The sequence below is a fragment of the Gossypium raimondii genome, chromosome 7 (assembly GCF_025698545.1).
Source record: "Gossypium raimondii isolate GPD5lz chromosome 7, ASM2569854v1, whole genome shotgun sequence".
In the NCBI taxonomy this organism is placed as follows: Eukaryota; Viridiplantae; Streptophyta; class Magnoliopsida; order Malvales; family Malvaceae; genus Gossypium; species Gossypium raimondii.
In genome coordinates this window covers 41,158,663-41,184,501 of record NC_068571.1, presented here as the reverse complement: position 1 = coordinate 41,184,501, position 25,839 = coordinate 41,158,663, and the positions used below count along the sequence as shown (strand labels likewise).

General features: G+C 30.2%; 3 protein-coding genes across 3 annotated transcripts; 1 reads left to right on the top strand and 2 right to left on the bottom strand.

Annotated features, from left to right (window-relative positions):
- Nucleotides 1-1,059: 1,059 nt before the first annotated feature.
- LOC105791067 (60S ribosomal protein L23A) lies at nucleotides 1,060-2,482 on the top strand. Its single transcript, XM_012618949.2, has 4 exons — nucleotides 1,060-1,177; nucleotides 1,289-1,332; nucleotides 1,452-1,809; nucleotides 2,216-2,482. Exons 2-4 carry the CDS (start codon nucleotides 1,320-1,322, stop codon nucleotides 2,298-2,300), a joined length of 456 nt encoding a protein of 151 aa, XP_012474403.1. The 5' UTR covers nucleotides 1,060-1,177; nucleotides 1,289-1,319; the 3' UTR covers nucleotides 2,301-2,482.
- A 147-nt stretch (nucleotides 2,483-2,629) lies between these two features.
- On the bottom strand, nucleotides 2,630-3,124 carry LOC105791058 (E3 ubiquitin-protein ligase RING1). The gene has a single exon (XM_012618938.2). It carries the CDS (start codon nucleotides 3,122-3,124, stop codon nucleotides 2,630-2,632), a length of 495 nt encoding a protein of 164 aa, XP_012474392.2.
- A 5,438-nt stretch (nucleotides 3,125-8,562) lies between these two features.
- LOC105791075 (uncharacterized) lies at nucleotides 8,563-9,993 on the bottom strand. Its single transcript, XM_012618957.2, has 2 exons — nucleotides 9,849-9,993; nucleotides 8,563-9,675 (listed from the first exon to the last, which is right to left on the bottom strand). The coding sequence occupies exons 1-2, from the start codon at nucleotides 9,882-9,884 to the stop codon at nucleotides 8,854-8,856; spliced, it is 858 nt and encodes a 285-aa protein (XP_012474411.1). The 5' UTR covers nucleotides 9,885-9,993; the 3' UTR covers nucleotides 8,563-8,853.
- Between the last annotated feature and the right edge of the window lie 15,846 nt (nucleotides 9,994-25,839).

Genomic DNA, 25,839 nt, shown 5'->3' with positions numbered 1-25,839 from the left:
CTAATACTTCGAACCTTGTGGACAAGGTTCGTCTTGCAGATGGGGGTGATGTAACGGGCCTTAACCCAGCCTTTATGCCAAGCACGAGCAACAATGAAGATTCTCGTGACAAACCGTTAGAAAGCAACAAACCCCAGCGTGAGATAAGACATGTGGTCCTGCATGGGTATGTGGTGGGCTAACCACAATTTAGGTACAATTCTGGTAAATAGCATTGGGTACTACCAGGTGAAGGCATGAAATCATTTAGCAATAGCCACTGCCTCCTTTCTCTCAGCTGGTACAAGATGTTCTAAGCTATCTATTCTCTTCTTTAATCCCTCATTTCTGTGATAGCCTTGTAATTTGCCTCATTTGTACTCATTGGTTCAAAAAATAGTAAAAGCTTTCACTTTGAGACTATAATTGCTTGTTCCCTATTTTAGTTGTTACATGTGGATTCCCATGCCTACATGCATGCTTATATACAAAAATGTAACGTAAATTAATCCGAAGTAAGCTTTTAGGATTGTTATCGTATCATAACCTTTGTTTTATTTAGATTATTCAAAGATAAAGAGGATGTTGAGTAATCCCTAAATTGGGTAAACCCTATCTTTTATGATATATTTTTGGTTAATTATGTCATAGGTCTATGTACTCTTCACAAATTTAAAATTTAATCTATATTATTTTATTTTGAGGAATTTAGCCCTCTACTTTTTAGATTTCAAAATTCAGATCGATTGTTAACACTATTAAAATTATTGGTGTTACATTTTGAAATTAAAAAACTCATTTGTTGGCATTATAACTAAAAAATGGCATTTTAATGAACTTGAATCTAATAAAATAAATTTAATAATATTAACAGTTAGACTTGAATTTAGAAATCTAAAAAAATAAAGTGGCTAAAGTTTTAAAAATAAAAGTAAAATGACTAAATTCTAATTTTACGATGACTACAAGGATATATGGCCTATTTTAACTTTTATTTTTTTAAGCAAGCGGCTTGAACTGGATAAAACGAACCCAGGCCTTTATCTGTGTAATATTGTTTTTGGATACAGTGGGCTTGCCCCGTGACTTTGAGCCCACTGGAAACTAGAGTGAATTTGAAAATCCTATCTATATAAACCCTAATTTCTTCTTCGCCTGTTACTAGCAAACCCTAACGGCTCCGCTTCTTCATCGACAGGTCTCTCTTGCTGCCCTATTTTCTCTTATGTTTTTCATTTCCCTATTTTCTGTTTCGAAGTGATTTCGGCTTTTTTATGTATAAAATTTGATTTTCTTTGTTCTGGTTTAGGGTTTACAAGGGTTTGAGGCAGCCGCAACCAATGGCCCCCAAAGGTATTTTGGATTTGAATTTTATTGGTTCTGAACATTATACTCTGCTTCTACATAAATTTTCTTCGTAATCCTTTTTTATAGCATTTTTTAATTTATATTGATTGTCGTAAATTATGTAGTTGAGAAGAAATCAGATCCAAAGGCACAGGCCTTGAAAGCAGCGAAAGCAGTGAAATCTGGAGCCACATTTAAGAAGAAGGCCAAGAAGATCCGAATCAAGGTTACATTCCACAGGCCAAGGACCTTGAAGAAGGATAGGACCCCAAAGTACCCTCGCATTAGTGCTCCACCAAGGAACAAGCTTGATCATTATCAGATTCTCAAGTTTCCCCTCACGACTGAGTCTGCAATGAAGAAGATTGAAGACAACAACACTTTGGTTTTCATTGTTGACATTCGTGCTGATAAGAAGAAGATTAAAGATGCTGTCAAGAAGATGTATGATATTCAGGCCAAGAAAGTTAACACCTTGATCAGGTAATCTTTTATAATAGTATACCCACTACAACTTATTTCATATAGCCCAAGAATGATCAGCGGTTTGATATAATTGCTACTACTAAAGTTTGTAGACCAGTAAGATCTTTGATATTCATTGGATATTTGGTTCGGTGTATGCTAAATGTGAAGAACTGCAAAAGAATAACACATTGGTTGTGTATGTTTTCGAAATCTAATTATCAACTTTGAGATCATTTCTCTGTTGATTTGCTTTAGAGCAACGGTTTTCTTTGTTTTCTGCAGTATTACATACATTTGCTTGCTTGTGTTCTGCAATTAGGCTTCTTGACGACTCATTTGTTTCATCTCTTCGTATTCATCTTATGTTTACAGCTTTAGTGTTTTAGATATTAATCTTGTGGTTATGTTTCTCTTAATCCAGGCCTGATGGAACAAAGAAAGCATACGTTAGGTTGACACCCGAATACGATGCCTTGGACGTTGCAAACAAAATTGGTATTATCTAAGCTAGTTAGTAGCTACCTTGTTGAGCATTTATTTTCCTTTTCTTTGCAAAGAGTAAAATTATTTCGAGACATTGAGCAGGCATTTTTATTTTTATTAGCACTTAAAAGTTTGTAATATTGCATTGTTGTTGCCAATTAGCCATCTCTGGTTCAACTTAAGACAGAAGGTGATTTTTGATTTACATGCTTTGGGGCATTTGTTTAAAAATGGTTCACTGCTTGAATGTTAGCTATTTATACAAAATCGTTGTTATAGGGCCACCTGTTGAATCAAATCTCTGGTTCAGCCCGAAAAGATCTATCTATAAAGTCACCAAAATTGCGAACGTCTAAACAGAACATTCAGGTCTTTCTGTTAGATTGAAAACACTTGATCTGCAAAGTGGGCAGCTTGAGTGTGATCGAAACCATGTGTCAATGCAAGAAACGTGGAAGGCATGTGTGCAACTTGGTAAATGTTTTAGCCATTCTCCTTCTTCAAACTCAGCCAAACAAACTGCACAATCGGTGTTGCTCGGCCATGGCAGTTCTTTATTTCCCTTCTTTAATTGGGATATTGGAAGGGAGTTGAGAACAGTAGATTCCAGTGCATTGCTCTGAGTTTGTGAAGAAGGATGATCAAAGTTGCTCTGATCACTTAGAATCCGGCTTTGAAGCTGGTTTCTGGGGAATATTGCAGCATTAAATTCACGGCAGAGTCGTCTCAAAACCGAGTAGGAACTAAGTAACATGAAGATGATAGAAACAATAGCAACTGAGAGAATTAGCAAGGGATTCCACTTCGGTGGTTGTGGCGCTAAAGCTGGAGCTGAAGAGGGAGGCATGCTGTACATGGTGAAATGTGAAATAAAAGCAGGCAAAAGGGCTTTGAATGAAGGTAAGTTGCTGAATTTATTGAAGATAATCCTTTAACCTAGATTGAGAAGAGCTCTTTTCATAGGAATGTAAGCCATGATCGTTTAGCTGAAAAGAGGAACGATTCAATCTAAGGAGGAACAAGTAAAGACATTGGGGCAGTGGCGACAATATTAAGTTTTTCTCTTATTCTATCTGCCGCCAAATGGTTTACCAACATCTTAGACGCTGACAATTTTAATTGTGAAGACAAAAATCAGGGATAACATCTTCCCATTCCCTTTTCGATATGCTTGCCAAAATTTTTTTATTATTGTATTATTTTTTTGAATTCAAATTAACTAATATTTAAAAAATAGAGTTCATTTTTCATTAATAAATTTTAATAAATTTTTTTATTATTTGCTATTAATAAAATTTTAATGTTAAATTAAACAAATTTGAAATTATGGTAATTTTATGAACATCAAAATTTTTTTGGTGTTTTTTATGTTGGTTTTACGTTCTCTGGGATTCAGGGATTCATCTCAAGCTTGTTAGAGTTGATTTTTAGGCAAGGAATAGTATACTCGGAAGATCTTGATTGCATATGGTTAGATTTTCCATGTGGGTGTGTAGTTTTGGGGTTTCAGTTTAAAAGTCAGCTCTACAATTTGCTTGATTACTTTTGATATAGCTTTGTTGGAGTTATATACCCCTCTTCATTGTGGTTTTGTGTGATAAATGAAGCTTTTGAGTGGATTTATGGTCATGTGATTTTTACCTTTTGCTTTTAAAGGAGTTTTTCACATAAAAAGAATCCATCTCATTTGATTTGTTACTTGTGGTTATTATTGATCTTTGAGGTCTTCAAGCGTCCTGGCGAGATTTTCCTAAAAAATATTGCAGCATTAAATTGACAGTAGAGTGATTCTATGACAGATTTGTGTTGAAATGATGAAGAAATCAAGTGAGTTACGATAGAAAGAAAGGAATGGAACAGCTGAGAAAATATAACTCTAATACTCAGAAGAGAGGATCTCATTATTTATACAACCTTATTATTGTTAGATTCAATAAAGATGAATTGATGTAACACAATTCTCAAACTCACATTCGCTAATTACAAATATAACAACACTGCAACACTGATTTATTGACGAATTGACCGATCACAGTCGCACACTAACTTCACATAACCTTACCCTTACTTTTGCATACGTTTTGATACCAGTAAGATGATACAAACAATAGCAGCTGAAACAATTACCAAGGGATTCGCCAGGAAGATGACACACATTATAGTAACTGAGAAACTTACCCATGGATTCTGCTGCGATGGTTGTGACGGTGGAACTGCAGCTGAAGGTGGCATGCTATGCTATATATAAATTATAACCAAGTTATAGGTGAAATTGTGAAAAATAAAAGCATGCGATGAATTTATTATTGGAGCTAATCCTTGATACAGATTGAAAAAAAAAAATGAAAACCATACAGAGTCGGAGATCATAGGAAGGTCAGCCTCGCTGGTTCGCGGAAACAGGGAACGGTTAAACCTAAGGAGGATAAAGTAATGACAGCCTTGCAAGGCATTGGCGATAATATTTAAGATTCTATTGAAATCACTTTGAATGATGATATAAATTAGGAAAAGGAGCAAAAATAAATATTTCTTTTTCACTGTTCACAAAAAATGTTAAGACATTATTTAACATATTAAAATGTACTTAAGAAAATGAATTTTTTTTTTTAAAAAAAAAAATCTCCTTTGCTCTTTAGAAAAATATTTAGATGTCACTTTTTCAAATTAAATTTTAATTTTTTTTTGGTGACGGTGTCAATTTTCGAGCTGGTTGTGTCCATTTCACACTATTACAATTTTTGTTTGGTCAACTTTATTTTCTCTGAAAATAATACTGGTTTCAATTTTAGCTTTTAGTTTCTAGTCATGTTTTCACATATCTACCGGAAACTATTCTTATAGAGTTTTATCATGCTAAAGTACAATGATAGGGATCATAAAATTAGAATCTGAGATGATGATGAAATGAGAATAGGTCATTTGAGATTTGACTTTTTGTGCATTACTATGTGGTGGGTCTTTTGAGGCTTTTGGCAGTAGTTTTGAAGATCATCATTAGGTTGGTCTGATGATGGTAAGACTAAGATGCAATTTTCAGCGATTTGATCAAAGTAATGCATCTTTGGTTTGTTTCTGAATGCTTTGAGTATTGCGGTTACTGTAAATTTGTCTTTCTCATCTTTTGGAAATATTATGCAAATACGATATTAGTGTATCAATTTATACTATCTTATTTATCATTTGTACTATATATTACACTTTTGTATCCTTATTATTTATGATTCTTATTAATAATATTTTATTTTAAAAAAATACACGATATTAACTTGAAATAGAATGAGGTGTTTTAAGTAAGTATGATGTTGAACCAACCCATTATAGCTTAAAAAACTCAACATTTTCTTTTAACCCAATCCATTTCATATTATTGGAATTTTTAAATTATAATGAATTTGATAAATACATTACATCATTTTTAAATTAATATTGTATCATTTTATTATAAAATTCGATCTCATAAAATTAATGCTTACAACTACTCACTTTAAAACTACAATTTATAAATTAGTATTTAAACTATACTTTTTTTAATTTTAGCATTAAATTTTTTTATCATAATATTTAAACTAGTTTTCTTTCCTTAAATTGATGCCTCCATTAATCAAACCACCCACAAATTAGTACCTAAACCATTTTCCCCAAGTTGGTATTAAACTTTATTTTTGGTCACAAGTACCTCAACCATTATTCCTACTTATTTTACACCAAAATGTTATATCCATTAAAAAAAATAATCAATCATAGACCGCCACATCATGTAAACATTTAAAAATATTTTATTGGTGTTTTCTTTTCTTTTACCTTATTTCTCTCTCTCTCTCTATTTTTTTTCTTCTATTTTTTCCCTTTTTTTCTTGGTTCTTCTTTTATAATATCTAGCAATGTAAAAAAATGCTCAAAATTTGCCCTCCCAAAGACGAGACGCTGGCGATTAATTCTGTTTTCGAATTTCTCCGCCTGCTTGCTCGACTTAACGGGATTGCTTGACTTAACAGGATTGAAAAAGTTCTTTCCTTCATCAAAATCAATGTTTTTAGAATTAGACCGAATTGGCCAATTAGACTGGTTTGACTGGGAATCAGCCAAGGTACTACTTCAGATATAGGGGTTGAACCGATTGACTTATGAATCGGTATGGGTTGGTTGAATTGGTTTTTTCTATTTTGAAAATATTTAGGTACCAAAATGGGAAAAAAAGCATAGTTTAAGTACCAATTTAAAGGTTAACTATTTTTAATAGACTTAACGGTTTGATTAACGAAACAATTAATGACAAAAAAGGAAATTTAAAGATGAAGATAGAAATATGTATAATTTAGATAGTAATATTCAATTTACACGGAAATTAAAAGAAATATAATATAGTTATAACGGAAATTATAGTGGAGACTATTATACATTCATACCTCATACTTAATTTCTTTTAAAATTTAAAATTATATTATTAATCAATGAAAATTAAATAATATATTTAATTAAACTTCCAAATACAATTTTTGAATAAAATAGTATTAATATTTTATATAAAATTTAAACATTCTAACTAAAATTTATTATTTCTATTTTATTTAGGAATATAATTAATTATATTAAATTTTAACATAGTAAAGAGTGTACTTCATACTTTATCATTGATGTTGTTTTAGATACAAAGTTATTATAGAGGTAAAAATAATACATAAAAAACCGATCCTTCAACAAACCAGATTGTTATAATGACATAATGTTAGAGAACTGAATGTATATATTTTTCTACTAGATTGATGATGCGTCATGAATCAACTAAAAATTTGACTAAGACAAGTGCACATATCAATTAATGGTATAGCAGCGGTGAGTAAAGATATCGTTCCCACAAAGACTAAAAGTACTAGTAATTACTGTCTTTCTATTATTTAGTCGAATAATTTTAGTGATTGATTAAAAACTAAAATTAACTAAATTAATCAACTAATGAACACAACAAAGAACATATTAGGAAAATAAACGACTAACAACCAAGAAGATAAATAATACCCAGGAAAGAATTCATCTAAATCTCATCTATTATTATCATGCTAATATCTCTTTCGATAGCAAGAGCAACTAACTCTAGGTTGATTAATTGAAATTTATTTCTAATTAAAACCCCTATTATCGCATTAACTTGGGCTATAGATTCCCCTGTCAGATTTGACTCTAATCCGGTAAATTTATGTTGTCTTATTTCTAAGATTGCATGCAACTCCACTCAATTACACAATATCTACTCTTAAACAGTGTCTATTCCTCCTCTGATTTAAGCACATTAAATATGAATCAATAATCAAGAAATATCAAACCAAAAATTAAGCACACATAATTGAAAATAAGATTTAAGTATTTATTGCGTAAAATAAAAACCAAATGACAAAATTCATAATAGGGTTCATCTCCCTAGGTATTTGGAAAATTAGTTTATGATTGAAAATAAAAACAACCAAGATACAGTATAACCAAAATAAATAAAGAAATTCATTATAATCTCCTAAGAAATCAATTAGAAATCTTCAATCTTAAAGGAAATCTACTTCAGAATCGGCTTCAATGGTATTTTTCGAGTTGTTTTCTTGAATATTCTATAACTGCTCTCTTCCATTTTCTTTTGTCATATATACGTCTTAGAATGCCAGAAAAATCTAAAAATCGTGCTTTTTCGCAGTTCAGAGTACCAATCTGCTCAATCGACATGGCCTACCACATGGTCGTGTAGTAGCTCATGTGGGTCACATGGTCGTGTGGCCAGGCCGTGTGGAATGGGTCAACCCGTGTGGCTCTCGTAACTTGCTCCGTTTTTCACTCATTTTGCTCTCAAGTGCTCTATTAAGCATTAAAACATGAATTCAAAGGAATAGGAATATAAAATTCACCATTAACATAAAATAATTACCAAAAAACGCATTAAAAATGAGGTTAAAATATAATACTTTTAGCACTTATAAATTGAGCATTAACATATATCTACATCTATTTTTAAAAACCTCTCTATAACAGTCACCTCTATAAATATCAACCAGTAGACTAAAATATACCAATAGCAATACATAAAAACGATACCACATTCGGTCAACATCACTAAGTGTGCCTAACAATCAAAAACTTGGGGCCGCCATCCCAAGACAATGTCCATCATCAAATCACCAACCATTCCACTCCAACCGCTTTCATTACTCATTTACCATCAGTTTCCTTTACCGTACTCACTTTTTCAAAATTTTCATTCATACCTCTTAATTTGTCCCAAAATAAGTAGTCCCAACGTACTTTCTATTGATATATTCACTGTCATAGTTCTTTGTATTTCAATTTTTGCATATTCAGCTTTAACTGCAAGGTTTTTTTAAGGTTAAATTTCATCGAAGAGGATCATGAATAATAAATACGTATATAAGCTTTTGGTTCAAATAAAGTAATAAACCAGAAGTTAAAAGTGTTTAAAAAGCTGTACTACTCTAAAATCATCCAAATTAATCCTCTAAAAAGCGTATCCAATGTACACCATCACCCTCACATTGATTTTAACCTTTACAAAACTGAAGGAAACCTTCTTTCAACTCATTGAAGCCTTTGGCGCTTTCCTGCTAGGAATGAGATTTGAGAGTTAGCACCATTGCTCACCCCAGAGGCAGAAGCAGAAGCTGCAAAATCCAACATAGCGACTGAACATGACTGACCAGACCCACGAATCATTTGAGGGCACATTGGTGATGAGTTGTTCAATTGTTTTACAACAACAGTAGAACTGGGATTGGGATAGGCATCTGGTTTCTGGTTATCAAGTTTAGAATGACAAGCTCTGATGGAAACAGGTGGGATTTTGTAAGTTTGCAAAGGCGGTGGGGGATTTCGCCATCGAGGAAGGGGCCCAGCAACGAGAAGTGTTTGAAGAAGAGGGCTTGCTTCCATTACAGCTTGCAAAAGCTTCCCTTTTTCAGGCAAAGTTTTCCCCTTTGCAAGGTTATGAATCAAACTGTTGTCAACCATGTTATTATTAATGCTTGAAAAATCTGGTGAAGTGACTGCATCAAACAAGGAATCTACTGGGGAAGACCCATGTGAGGGGTGATGATTATACGTCTCAGATAAACTGTTTGATTCAGTTATGCTTGAGTTTGCTTTTGCTGCTGCAATCACAAGCAGATTTTCAGGCTGGGGTTGAGGGAGGATTGTAGAAGAAGAAGAAGAAGCCATTAACTTGTTAACTAGCTTTTGGAACTGATCTCTTGCTTCATCTCTTTCTTGGCAAGCAAGTTTTACAAGATTCACCAAATGGTTCACTTCATCCCTGTATTTCCTTATTTGTTCATATGCTTCCATTTTCACCGACTCTAGCTCAATACTAGTGTATTGAAGCTTGAGTTTCAGTTCATCAAAATCCTGTTTAACCAGAAAAAAGAAAAAGAAAAAGGGTTAGTTTCAGACTTCATCAAAATTGCACTTGCCAAACCCTATGGTTTGGGTGGGAACATGTAGACCCAAAATAGACCTATATTTAAAAAAAATCATAGAATATTGAACCAGAAATATTAACATAAAGCAAGTAAGACCACCTCTTGATAGTTCCACAAGGGAACCACGTCTTCCATTTGCTGGGGAAAAAAATGAACCCAATGAATGCAAAGAAAAGAAAAAGGAGGAAAAGACCAGAAATACTGAGAAAGGGAGTTCAGAGAAGGCAGACATTTATAGAGCAATGGAATGCAAATAAAGACAAGAGAAAGAGATGGCTCTTCTTTTTTCTCCTTTTCTCACTCACGCAATGTTAAAACTTTCCTATTGGATAATACATAAATAAATCCCATTAAACCCTTTCCCACCTTTTCAGCACTCAGCTTCCTCTCCTTCCATTTCTTCCTCTTTATTACTATTACTATATGCTTCCTATTATTTTTAGGTCGATCTATCAAAACCTCAAATGTTCTTTTAAATAGAAAATATTAGAACTTTTAAATAAGAATTAATAGGTCTACTTTTAAAATCGATTTCATGTGAAATCCAAAATGGATGAAATTCCAATTGTTTGCCACCCATAGCCTCGAAAAAGGTCTCTTTTTAGTTTCTTTGAACTATGGTAATTTGAGTCTAATGCTTTTAAATGCTTATTAAACAAGCTTTTGGTTGAGGAGGGAGGGATATTTAAATTAGACCTCGAGTGTAAGAAGTTTTGCCCACTGTTCTCTTAACTAAAATGATAAGCAGGCATTTAATGACTCCAATTAAACATAAAATCAATTAATTTGGTAAGAACCAATTAACCTTACTTTTGAGATTCGCGATCACTTAATTTTTTGGGTGCGACAAGTATGGTGGTGGAGACAGGAGCTAGTGTACATTTGAGGTTCTTCTGAATAGAGTACAAATTGCGGAGCAGAAATCTGAAGCAGTTTATTTCCTTAAAATGACCCCATAATTTTACAACAAAACAACACCTCCCAATCTTAACTTCTTTCCTTTCCTAAATCATCCGTAACAGTACCCATAATTATTAAATTAGTAATTCAATTTAGACTATTTGATGACAAAAGGATAACAAAACTTATTTGTCACACACACACGAATCCCTGAATCAGGTTTTACTGATCTGAACACATGCCCATTAACTTAAATTAGCACCTATTGAGGTTTAAGGACATGGGGAAATGCAATGGTGGCCTGCACCTATATTAAATATACAATTAAGCTGAACAATGGTAGCAATAACGTGGAGAGAGAGAGGCAGAGGCCTCTCTTTTAGTTTCATAATGGTAACGACTTTACCTGTCAATCCAATCATGTGATATTGTGGAAATTTAATAATGACTCGACTTCAAATATAACAGTGCAATTGATGAATTAAATTATATGGAGTTTAATTTCGAAACATTATTCCATACAATTTTGGTTACTAATTCTAATCATATTTGTACATGATTAGACATTAGAGGTTAAGCCAATTTTGTGCAATTGCGCATGGTGAGGAGCACAAGTTACGCTAGTTGTTGCACTTGAGGAAATTTGGGCAGTTCTACTTAATTACTTTCATATTTGTACTTTATTTTTCTCTTTAAACATATTTTATTATATTAGGCGATTTAGTTAATTTCATTTTCTCTAGATAGAAGCTCGATTTTATTAGAATTGTTTATCCTTCTTTTCTTATTCATTAATATTTGCTCATTCTCTGTTCCATGAAAAATATAGGATTCATCTCTTACTGTTGGGTATTGAGGATGATAAACTATTAATTTTAATTATCTATTTATTTTAAGAATTAGAATAAATTAATAAAATTCGATTGAAAAAACAATCGAGGTATGCTATGAAATCATAATCATTTTGACATCACATTTGAAACTGAAATTCTCGTAATGTCGGTTTATTCTTGAATATTTCGAATTATTGTTATTTATATTCTATATTTATATTTATGCTTGTATTTATTCTATTATCTTGCGACTTTATATATATATATATATACATATTTCTTGTAGGATTGCATGTTACCTTGGTGACAACAAATTTTAATTCTATGTTACTTAGTCTTCCTTGGATTTGCACTACTTTTTTATCCATGAATTTATTTTGCTTTTCTCCGTGAAATTTAAAATTGGTAGATTTAATACCCATCATTTCAAGTAATGGTTTTAGTTGTTTTATTTAAAAATTTAGGGTAAATAATAAGAATAATCTCTCAACTATGCTTTTGATTTTATTTTGATCATCCAATTATTAACTTTTCAATTTAGTTATTTAATTTTTAAAATTAAATATTTTAGTCACTTGCTCGTAATTAGTGCTATTAGATGAGTGACGAAAGCTAACATGAACTTTTTTTACCCTAATAAAAAATTAGCCCTCAATATTTACAAATTTTTTTATTTTAGTTTGAATTCTAAAATTCAATAAATTTATCCCTAAACATTTATAAAATTTGTCATTTTCATTATAATTCTACATATTTCAAAAAAAAAATTTAATAATCCTTAATGTACCTCTAGAACCCATTGAACAATAAGAGTATTTAACATCATTCGTATTGTACTCATTTTAAACTAATGCCACCTTCGTGAATATGGTAAAAAAACAAGTGACTTAAATCTAACTATCTAAGCGTCATATTTAAATTAATATCACATTATTTAATTAAATTCCTCTAAAACTAACATTTTAAAACTATCACAAAACAATTATTTTAGTTTTAATTTTAAAAATATACAAAGACCTAATCTTCAAGTAGATAAAACAACTATGTGAAATCTTTCTTGAAATTAAAATTTAGGAAAAGTTTTTTTTTTTTGGCCTTGTTTTTTCAACTCAGACATGTCTTCATATACTTCCAAACTTGGGTAGTCCAAGTACGTCGGCCAAGCGACCGAAGTCCTAGAAAGAAATTGAATATATAAGCGAAATTGAAATATGGGAGATAACTTTGTCGATTCTCTATCCCATGGGGATGTCCATCTTCATCTCTCTCTAATATCCATCATTCTATTTCATGCTCATTTCTTTTTAAATCATTTGAATTTTTTTTGTTTTTTTAATACATATGTTTTGGTTTTTTTATTTATAAATTATTTATACTTTTTTAAAAATTTAAATAATTTTTATAATCTTTAATAAAAATTGAATTTTAATATTTTTTAAACTTTTAGAATCGAAGTAAATTGACAAGTTTTATATATGTTGAAGGCTAAATTTATTGAAATTTTAGAACTAGAACTAAAATGAAAAATTTTGTAAACATTAAGGGTCAAAATTGTTAAATTTTTAGATTTAGGATCAAATTGATAGAATGCATTAACATTGAAGGCTAAATTTGTTATAAGTCAATAAAATAAGTCCACAAGACTTTCCATCACTCATCTAACAACAACTATTAGGAGAGTGATTAATATATTTAATTTTAAAAAGTTGAGTGACTATAAAAAATTAATAGGTGAACTATAAAAAATTATTCTAGTAGTTTACCTAATATTTTATATATAAAAACATGATAAAAAGACAAAAAATCATTATAATAATATTTATTATTTTGTTAAAATGTAATATTTTAAGTCATTTCAGTAGTTGAGTTGATGCTCAGCAAACTTCACACGCCAACTCAATCAAAAGTAAGTTTTATAATAGTATATATATAAATTTGATCAAGATAGTTATTTAATTGCTAAAAGGAAGTTCCATTTTATATTAATTATAAAGGTCTATAAATATTAATTAAAAATAAATTTAAGTAGAAAATTTTGTTTAAGGCGCTGGGATAAAACTACAAAATTTTGAGAGAGGGTGCAAAATAAAATTTTGTTAAAAATGCTTAAATAGCATTATTAATTATATTAGAGGGCAAAAACTATAATTTTATATTAAATCAAAGGCTAAAAATGTTTAAATTAGATATTTTAATTTTGAGAGGTTAAACACAAATTTCCTATTTAGTTAATGAGGCTTTTACCCTGCCTGTTTCTCAATTACATTAGCGTTAATAATATTTTTTTCACTGAGTTTAGTGTTATTAATTGGTAAACTTATAAAAAATAAATATAAATATAATATTAATGTATAAAAATTATTGAGTTTATTAAAAGAACTATCGATTGTTAACTTATTAAATATATATTTTACTTATATTTTAATTATTTTTATGTCTATTTTGCAGTGAATATTCGGAGTTTGTGGCTATGTTTCCTAATAATGTATCTCCAAGATTTTAATATGTGTTCTTTCTTTGAAAGTACATCAGATTTTATCATTGTATCTAACATTTATTGGTTTTAAATTATTATTTTAACTCATTATGATAGATCCAAATTTTAGTTCTTTTTTTACGTTCGTTTTATTATTTATATTTAAGGGTCATGATTATTTGTATATGTGTTACCAATATTTATTGGTTAAAGTCTAGTTTAAATTATTGAAGAATCATAAACTTGAGTTTCTTTCTTTTCCAACGGCATCTATTGCTAAGCACCTTTTGGCTTTTGCATGGTCAGCCAGATGAGATGAAATTAGAAAAGGAAAAGAAATCGAGGGTCTATTTCCATATCAAAAGGCGGGGCTTGGGAATGGAAAGTACTAGCGAATGGATTGGCACATGGCCGTTAGGTACCTGTCATGTGCAACGCTTCGGAAGTTATATGATAATGTATAATAAGGATACAAGATGTATCCATCGCCGACGCCGACCGAAGCTGCACGAACGTTGTACCGTTGTTTGCACGACATCTGGCATGAGGACCATGCCGCGAGGCACATGCCAATGGTGTGCTCTTCTATAGAATCTATGCTATCTCCAAAAATAGTAACTTGCACGTGCCTTTCTCAGTAGGATCGATTTATTGTGTATAGATATTAATTTTTTCGGGATTTGTTATTGCATCAAATAACTATAAATTTCGTATTAGAAAAGATAATTATAAACTTAACAAAAATTTAATATAAATAAACTTCAGTGATAAGGATTTTAAAAATAAAAGAATAAAGAGTGTGTAAAAAATTACTTGAACAAAGTATGTTAATATTTAAGGTCGAATTCAGCTCGACTTAGAAATAGTCAAGCTGATGGATATCGAAAAATCTTGCAAAAAAAAAATGAGAAAAGAAAAAGAAAGCTGAGGTGGAGAGCAGCATGAAAAACAAAGAAAGGTGATTGATGTGTGTTGGCATTATGGGGTTGTTTTCCTGATTCAAGGAATACAGTCTACAGACGGCATCACGTTGGTTCATATGAAACAAAAAATGGGTTTTGTTTGGGAGCTATTAAGAGGTCAACATGACGAATTTTGATGAGACATACATATATGGGTTCATTGGATTTCAAGCTTTTCTTCAACTCTTAAATGTGTACACATTTCTGATTTCTATTTCTAATCTTTCAGTTTAATTTTTGTGTCTCACTGAGTAACTTCAAATTTGATTTCTATTATTGAAAAGTATTTTCCTTGCTCATTATCACCTCTCACTGTTTATCAACGTGATTGAATTGTTAGCCACAAAATAGGGACAACAAAATAAATTTTTTAAGTTCAAATCTTATCCAGATGAGTACTACCCTAATTCAACAAAACTACCCATATATATAAAGTAACAACTATAGTTAGCTATGTATCAATTCACCGAACATCAATTTAATCAGGCAATACACCTGCTTTAAAGCATCTGTAAACTATATCATTAGCACAGTGACACCAAGCAAATGTTGTAAATCCACAGGTTAAGCTGAATATAAATGCAGTGTCATTGTAATGTTCGGGAAATATAAGCTGATTCATATTATTTTATCAAGCAGGCTCACATCCGCACGCAGCAAATCACTTTGCCATTCTAGGCTAAATTAGTCAAATATGTCAAAAAAAAATTAATTGGTAAAATAGGTAAACTTTTTGAAATGTATGGAAATAGACTATTTTTTGGAGAAAGTGTGTGAAAGCGTGCCCAATTGGGTGCGTTTTCCGATAATTACAAAGATATATCAGTAGAAAAACTCGTTCAACTGAACGCGCTTCATACTAACTGTGCAGAAAGTGCACCTAATTAGACGAGCTTTCACACACTCTCTCGAAAAATGACCTATTTCCTTAAATTTTTTTTAAAAAAAAGTCTATTTGGCCAATTAACTTTTTTTTTGGCATATTCAACTAATTTAGCCTCATTCCGTCTCTCAACTTCAAATCTTATCCCAATTTGATATTTATATTTTTTTTTCTTTTTCGTTTGACATAATGTCTAAAACTACTCCTAACTCTTTTCAAGAAGATAAAACGTATTTTAATGCACTTGAATTCTTATATTTCTATACTAATAACAATATTGATGCCGACATATTTATAATTTTTAAATCTCATTTTGGTATGTAAAATTTAATAATATTATATGATTATATATTTATTTGATGAAAAGGCAAATATAACGTTTAAACGCTTACCCATTCTTTTATTTAGGCACTAATTGTGTGTTGTTTTGATTTTTAATCTTTCATCTTAAATGAGATTGATATTGTAGTTTACCCGATAATTTAGGTACATGAATAATTGTTATACAAAATTTTATAGAAAGTAAAAGTAGGAAAACCAAGTTAAGATAAAAGAAACCAAAAGTAGTAATTTAAGAGAAAGTAAGGCAATTCACACTAGAAAGCAGAAACTTGAAAGTCCGGAAATCCAAGCCAGCTCATGCATACACTATCCTTCATGACACCTTCTTTTCCTCATGAAATTCCAATCCTGATCTCTCCACTATAATTATATTTTGGATTTAATCCTCATTTCTTATTTTAATTGAATTTAACTTGATAATTTACTTTTATGATTTATATAAATTATATATGAAAGGAAGGCCTGAAAAGTCTTCTCTCTTTTCCCTTTACATTATAAGAAAATATTAACTTTTATACTTGAATTTTAGATTTAATCTCTATACTTTAAATTTTAAAAATAATTTGGTTCCTATTTTTTTATAATGTTATTGGTTAGTCCAAATAGTTAATATTGTTAACCTTTTTAATGAAAATATTACGTGGTTACATATAATTGTTTCCTTAGGGACGCGTCTTTTGAGTTTGGCCCTTATACTATGTTGAAACTTGAATTGAATCCATATACTTTAATTTTTTTACATAAATTGATCTTTCTATTTTTATAATGTCATTAGTTAGTCTAAATAGTTAATATTGTTAACTACTTTAATTACAATGGTAACGCCAATATTTTTTCTTAAGAATATTATTCCAACAAAAAAATTATTTTATCGTGCAAGTTCAAATAGATGTTTTCAAGCAAAAATCACATAAACATTTTCAACACAACTTTTTCGCCGTATCACTGTCAAATGATTTTTAAAAAGAATTTAAAATGTCAAACCAGTGAATTTCTATAGTAGTAACAACTAGACCTGAATTTCTAAATTTAAAAAAGTAGAGAAACTAGATTTCAAAAATACAAATTGTGTAGAGAGTACAAACATATTTAAACCTTTAAATTTTGATTTTATAATTTATCCATCCAAAATGAAAAAAGAGAGCCCCCAAGGCAGGCATTTCAAACTTCCTCTCATTTTTATAACGTTTTAAAGCAAGGCCAATCCATCCAATAAATTTTGAGAAAAGAGAGCCCTAAGTGCATGTGTCAATTTGAAATCCCAATTTTCCTCTTCTTTTTATTTGGTTAAAGCGTGTTATTTTAGGCGTTTCCTTATTTTGAGAAGAAAAGGAAAATGTACTGATGGGGATGACCATAAACATAGACTTCCTGGATTTTTTTTGTCAAGCTAAAAATTATATGATTTATTATTTTATTTTTAAAAAAAGGTTTTTATTTATTTAATTTAGGCCAAGAATTTTTTAAAAAATTCCTAGTAAAAATATTAAAAAATTAATTGATCTCTAAATGCACTTGGTTGAGCTTTCACTAACAAAAATAAAATCAATAAGTCTTCTCCTTAACAAAACTTCAACCATTGGTTTGATCATTACTGGAAGGTGACATGACAAACAATGCCCTTAAAAAGATAATACATGAAATTACATCTACAATAATGCTAACCTTGTAATTTTTTTTTAAAAAACTTTCCAAATTAAAAAATGTATAAAATCCCTTTTATTTAATTTTTTCCAATGGTAAAAAAAACTTACATTAAAAGTGAATTAAAATAAAAGTCAAATAAGTAAGTAAAACTAGAGACGGAGGTCAATATAAGGTCTCCGGCAAGTAATGAACCACCAAGCTCTCTTTGCTGGCTGATTTGGAGAGAGCTACAAAAAAGGTAAGGAATAAAGGTATTGAGAATAATGAGAGTGTGGATTCGGAGATGAAGGATGTCATGAAGCAAAAGATCTCCTTTAAGGATATGTCAAATCAAATTACCCAACATATCAAATTTACATATTGTTCATTGAGCTAAACTCACTCTCATATTAGAGGTGTGTACATGAATCCAGTTATTCACAAGACATATTCAGTCACATATTCAACTTATATAATTACATCACACACTTAGCCTTTCACGACACGTATAATATTGTTTATTTAATAATCAAAACTAAAGTAAGAACATTTACTTATAGGACATAGATTAGATGATTTTATCACCTAAGCCCCCTTTAACTCATTGTTTTGTGCATTAATTATAGCACACAAGATCACTCACCTTAACAACTAGCTTCCACCACAAAGGTTTGCCTTTGTCCTTGCTTGTAGAGGCTCCAAAATGAGTTGGCACTTTACATACACATCAAATACAATGCAAAGGCATTACAAACAGTATCAAAGAAGATTAATACATTCTGAAATCACAGATCAAAGCCTTTAGATCTCTATACTGAAAACTTAGCTAGTTTTGCCGAAAATATGATTTCACCACTCAAATCTTGTTTCTAAACCTTAATTTAGATCCCAATCTTCCTAAATATCACCTAATTACAAATTTAAACCTTCAATTTTGTCTAATTACGTGGATCTCATCTTTCATATCTTTCAAAATTACTTAAAGACTTGTTAAATTAGGATTAAAAATCTTCTAATAGGACCAAAATAAGTTGAAAATAGCTTTGAAAATAGTAGTTTAACTTAATACTACGAGATACACCATTTTCAAGCTTAAAATCAACATAAAATCAATTGGTTTATTGAAATCGTGATTTAATCAATTAAAACTCAGTTTAAAATGATAGCACACTTAGTTTGATGATGAAAAGTCAGATTGTTACCTTAAGTTTGCAAAATCGATGTGCTATGTAGCTATTTCGAGTTTGAATGTGTGAAGAACTTTAGAGAAATTGAGGTTGAAAACATAAGTATTCTTTGAAATTGAAAGAAGATTTTGTGTTTGGAGAGTTTAGAAATAAATAAGGAAGAACTAATTTTGGAAGAAAAGCTTTGATTTGTGTTTGGCAAAATTTTTGAAAGAGAAGATAAATGGGAGGGAAGGAATGCGGGTGGTTTTAAATAGCCAACCAGATTTTAAAAAAATGGGCATTTTCCCATTTGACCACCTACAGTTTTCCCCCTTTTCCAAATTGGTCCTTGTTTTTCAATTAAAGCCAATTTCAAAATTATTTTCAAATCAAGTCTCGTTTTTAAAATCTGTTTTAAATTTCTTAACCTACTTTTTTTAAATATTAATTATTTTATTTAATTATTCTTAATTATTTAATTATCTAACCTTATTACTGTTTCTGGTTCACTAACCCTCTATTTACTAATCCGGATCTACTAACCTAATTTTTGGGATGTGACACGAATTACACCCAATTCGGTGAGACCCACAAATTACAATGTTTAACCAAACATGCCACCCTTATTTAATTATGAGCAATTACACCCAAATCTAATTACTAGGTGGCTTTCTAAACACTGCCTAAATAAAGTAAAAAAGCAATAACCATATGAGGGAGAAGAAAGTTGAAAATTTCTCTAGCCGAGCCAATACATCGGAGCATTTGTTCCCTTTACAAAAGATATGCTTCAGAGGTCTAGACGTCAAAGATCAATGAAGCATCTTGCACTCATCAACCAAAGGGTAAAGAATAATATTAGGAAAAATATTATTTGACATTAATTGAATAAAAATGGTAGTGCCAACTTCAATCCCAAGATCAATTAGATTCAAGTTTTTAAGTAGTTAAAATCTATCTTTAAGGACCCATAGCTTCGCTTGGACGCTATTAGCACTTGGAATATGTTAGAAAGATCCAATTATCTAATTCCCTCGATGGTCCTGAATAAGAGCACCCGCTCCAACTTTGTCTGGGTCACCTAAGGATGAACTATCTATGCTAAGTTTATAAATGTTTTTGTAATAGGCCAATTTTGGCTTGGGCCCAAATTACAATCACAAAACTAAACCGAAAATCAAAATAAAAATAATTAAATAATCCAAAGTCCAAATGTCCATTTACAAACAGCCCAAATTACTAAGCCCTTGACCCAAAATAAAAAAAAACCCTAGTGGCCCAATATGGCAAAAAAAAAACTAAACATTTTCAGCAAAAAAAAAAAGAGAGGCAGAAACCCTAGCCTCCAGCGCCGGACATCAGCATGCCCACTGTCGCTGCCTCCTCCACGTCAACCTCCGTACCTTTACGTCAGCACCTCCGTACACAGCTGGCCTACGACCCTCGTACCTGCAAAACAAACACACAACAACACAGAGGCAGTAAGAATAGAAACAAAAAAACATTAACAGTTGTATTTTTTTCTTCGGCTATAAAAGCCACTACAAGTTGTAATTTTTTTTTACACAGCAATCAAAACAGAAGAAAAAGAAAAATTTTAAAGGTAGTTTTGGTGATTCTGTTATTTTCATTTTTTTTGTTTGTTTTATTTTATTATTATTTTTAAAAAAAGGGAAAGAAAAGAAAAAATAAAGAAGAAAAGTCGAATATTACCTATTCTTTTGCTTTTGTGCCGCCATGGGAGGCCGAAGTTCGTCGTTTCTAATGAAAAATGACATTTTTTAGGCTCAGGGAGTTGAAAAGCCAAAAAATGGCATTTTCTGACTGGCGGCCGCCACGGCGGTCCAATGGCCGGAGCCATGGCCGGAGAGGGGAGTTGAGAGAGAGAGGGAGAGTGTTTTCTAACTTTTTTTTAGAGAAAGGGGAGAAATGAAAATTTAAAAAAATTACTTTTTATAGAGGATCAAAACGACGCCGTTTTAAGCCTTAATCCTAGTGGCCAAAACAATGTCGTTTCACCCCTTTAACCCGCGCATTGACCCAACCCGCAGGAGGATCCGTGTGTTTTTGTGGAAGGGTGTATTTGCGCTTTAGACCCTTCTGCATTTTTCAATTGTTTTAATCAAATCATTTTTTATTTCTTTATTTTCTAATTTGTACTTCAAATTTTATTTCATTTTTGATTTAGTCCTAGCAAAGGGTTATTCGCGCCTTTCAAATGGGTCCTCTACCTTATTTTTATTCTCGATTTTTACCTAGATTTTCGATTAAACTTCAATTTAGTCCTTTTGCGCTTATTTTATTATAATTTTAGTCCCTCTTATATTCATAAACTTATTTTATTAGGATTTAGGCTCTTAATTTTAATTCAATGTCAATTTAATCCCCATCTATCTCTGTCTAGGTTTATTTTCTTTTTTGTTGTGTTTTATTTATTTGCTTGCCATTTCTTTTTATTTTGATTTTCGTATTATTTTATTTATTTTATTCTTGACTTTCATTGTTATTATTATTATTGTTATTATTGTTATTTTTATGATTTTTTATTATTTCATTTATTTACATATTTTATTTCAAATTGTGTCTTTAAATTCCGTTTATGTTTTAATTCGGTTCTTTACTTTCAATATTTTTCTATAAACTATTTTTCCTTACATTATTTACGTATTTATTTTTTATTTATTTTTTAAGTTGGTGTTGTCCTTTTATGTGCATACCTTGGCATTTTTACCATTGTTATTATTTATTTTATTTATCTTTTGATTATTCTTATTAATGTTAAAGTAGTAGATTATATGATTCTCGTAAATTGTCTTTATTATTTTCATTATTGTTATTTATTAATGCAACATTTCATTCATGTGTTATTTTAAATATTACACATTTTTATCCAAATTTGTAAAAATATAAAATTAGAAAATAAGCAATATTTCGTATTTTAGAATTCGAAAAGTCGTTCCCTAACTTATGGGGTTTCAATTTTTTCGATAAATCCAAATATACGAACCATTTTTCAAAAACACATTTTCAAAATTATCTCGGAAATTAAAAAAGATCGTTTTCCAACTTACGGAATATGATTTCTTTTCTAAAACCGAGATAATAAAATATTTTTAAAAATAAACAAAATTTTCGGTGTTTATTCTCGTTTCGGGATTTAAGATTAATCCTAACTCACGGGGTATTATTACGTGAAATACGCCCATTTTAAATTCTTTTAGATAATTTTAACAAAAGGATCGTGTTTTAAGTCTCATCAAAATTTTCAACTTTCGATATTAAGACATTAATTAATCAATTAGGTACCAGTTTTGGGTGTGACGAGGGTGCTAATCCTTCCTCGCACGTAACCGACTCCCGAATCCGTTTTTCTCAAATTTCGTAGACCAAATTGATTATTTTAGTAAAATCGAAACGTTTTATTAAAACACTTGAATAGCAAGGTGATCCGATCACACCTCAAAAATAAATATCAGTGACGACTCCCCTTTTTTTTCGTTTTTATTTTCAAAATAAAAGTCGACATTTTTTACAAAAAAAAAGGTTTCGACAGTTTTATTATGACTACCATGGGAGAGTGACATTGTAATAATGCGTTGAAATGGTAAGATAAAAGATGGTGTCATCTTGATTCTCTAAATTTGAGTCTTGCATGTGGAAATTATAATGTTGAAAATAGATCAAAATTGAGTTCTGCAAAAGATATAGAAGAATAGATCTAGTTGTGGATAAATGTTTATTTTAGTAAAAGAAAAAGAAAAAGATTTGTAGAGGATTTAAAGTCAGTTTTATTCAAGTAAAACAATATGAATAAAAGAAGACATAATTATTTGTAGTTAGAAATTAGAGAAGTGATATGTTTAGAATTTGATAAGACCAATTTAAATAAAAATATATAATTGAATTACTAATAATATAATAAATTAATATTGAATAAAATAATGAAGTAGACCGCTGTATTTAAATAAAATTAATATAATAAATCCTTCTTTTCAACACCTCCCTTTCTTCCCTAACCTTTTAGTATTTCAAAATATGTAACATAAGAAATGTTGTTCTATGTTTTTGGTTAATATTCTCTTTTCAATCAAAGCCTCTCCTTCATTTCATCAAATGGTACAATTGTGGTTATGATTTCTTATATTTACTTTTTAGTACTCTAAATGGTGGAGAAGAAGCAATCATCTTACTTCTTTCTTTTCAACTCCAACAAACACCATATTTGCTTGTTAAAATTTGATTTTAGTTAGGGTTTCCGTTTACCTTTTTCCTTTTTAGGTTTTGGTTCAATCAATTCAAATTGATTTATGATTCGAGATTTAACCGCAATTCAAAATAGTTCATGATCTAATCAGTTTAATCCCTTTTTTCAATTTGATATATCGATTAATTCTCAATCTCATTAATCCAACCCGTCATTATAGTACAATTTAAACAACCTTACTAACAACCCATATTGTGTGGCTAGAAATCAACTATGTTACAATAACCGATGATAATGGTGAACTTGCAAAAACTAACAACGTTTTTGCTTGAATGTAATGATTACTTGTTTTCGTGTCTATTATGTGAGTGAGGGACCACAATTTCGTAGTTTATTTTAATTTTACCATTTGAATCACCATCTTTTGTTCTCACTCTATTCATTAAAAGTATCAAATTCATATTCAGCGACTCTCTTATGTATTAGCTATTTAGTGGAAACCATGAATAGCTTCAAAAAGTTATTCCTATTTTGTGGAGAGAGAAAGTATTATAAATAAGTGAATAAGATGTATTAAAGGAAGGTAGAGAGGAAGATTAGAGCAAATCTATTAACACTAAGCGTAGCGAAATGTGGTGGTTGACAAGGTGGACAAACGGAAATATGCTGACGACAGAATTTTAGAAAAAGCTTTGAGAGTTCAAAATTCCAAAAGTCCTTTCTGTAGCACCCCCAACTCATATCCCTTGCCAAAACCGGGTTACGGAGCATTACCGGAGTTTACAGATCAAACAGACAGAAATTTTCAAACATTTCATATCATCAAAACAAGTCATCAAAGCATCATTTTAATCCAAATTATAAACATATCAAATCCAAATCAATTTTACCTAGTTCATGAGCACTTAAACATAGAATTAAATTCACATGCACCTATCTAGATTTAGTTCAATTTATCATGCCAAAATATGGCTTCAAAAACAAACACATATTTATATTATAAAACCAACCAAAATTAAACTTATAACCTCATTTACAATCAAACCACAAAATAACTATTATTTAGACACCCTGGGTACATGCTGACACAAAGGATAAACATCACCACATTTGAGTTCGAGATCGTTGTTGGATGCTAAATCGGCGATCAAAAGTTAAGTACCTAACCTGTGCACGGGAAACAAAATCGTACGCCGAGTATAAACTCAGTGGTATTTCTATAATCCGAATATTTAAAGATAAGAAATTACAAATATACAATTGAAATATAAACACATATTAATATTTAATTATTACAACAACCATATCATATTTCATTTGTTTCACAAATATCTCAATTCTCATACTTCCTATATAATTAGCTTTGCACAATTTATTTCACATTTCATTATACAATTGCAATATCCATTCCATAGTCATTTCATGAGTATATAACTCATATATTTCATATATTTGCAACATATTGCACATTCTATTTTCAATTCACTATTTCACTTCCATTTCTCATACCATGTCATTTCAATATCAATTATAAAACTTTATTATTCATTTACCCTTTTTAGTCGAGGATTCGGTATGACATTAGCTACGAATTAAAACAATTAAAATTTATCAATACAAAACAATTAATTTCATATTGCATATTTCAATTTTTACTCAACATTTGTCTAAATTCTAATTTAGTCCCTAAATCGAGACTAATTTTATTTCTTCACAATCAATTCTATATTTTCATTCAATTTCCACTTTAAAATAGATTTAACTCTCTAATTTCACTTAAAATCCCTAAATTTCAAAATTTCACAAATTTAGTCCCTATTACTCAAAATTTACAATTTATTCTACAATTCAATCCTTTTTCACTTCTAACTTAAAACCTATCAATTTAATCCCTAATACTAAAATTATTCAACATTAACAACATTTAAAAACTCAATAATTTCTAAAATTTTGACATGGGTCAAGTAGTATTTAATACCGGGATTCCAAAAACATAAAAATTAAAAGAAAAATGGACTAAATTGACTAACGAATTAAACTTTGAACAATTGAAGCCCCTAAGGTCGTGGCTTTCTTCTTCCTTTCTTTCATTTTTTCTTTTCTGTCTTTCATTTTTTTTGCTTTCTGTTTCGTTTCGTTTCGTTTCTTTTTATTTATTCTTTATTTATTTTGTTTTATTATAATATAATATAATATATATTAAAACATATTTTATTATAATATCTATTAAATTTATAAATATATTACTTTATGTCGCCTCATTAAAGAACAATGGCATAATTGTTTCTTTAGTCCATTTAATTTTTCTTTAATCTATAATTCAACTTTCACCCTATATGCAATTTAGTCTTTATACTTAATTACTTTTAATTCAAGCAAATTCACTTAATCGAAACCTAATTAACTACACAACTAGCTTCGTAAATATTTATCAAAAATATTTACGAGTCCGATTTATGGGAATGGGATCCCGGGAATGCATTTTTTTAATTTGATCATTCTTAATTAATTAACCATCGAAACGTTGAAATTTCTTAACGAAACTTTAATACCACCTTAATGACACTCCGTAGATATTCATAAAAATATTTTCGGCTCAGTTTATAAAAACAAGGTCCCGATACCTTATTTTTTAAAACCACTTGAACTTAATAAATCACTTATATAACATAAATTATCAAATCAAAATTTTTTT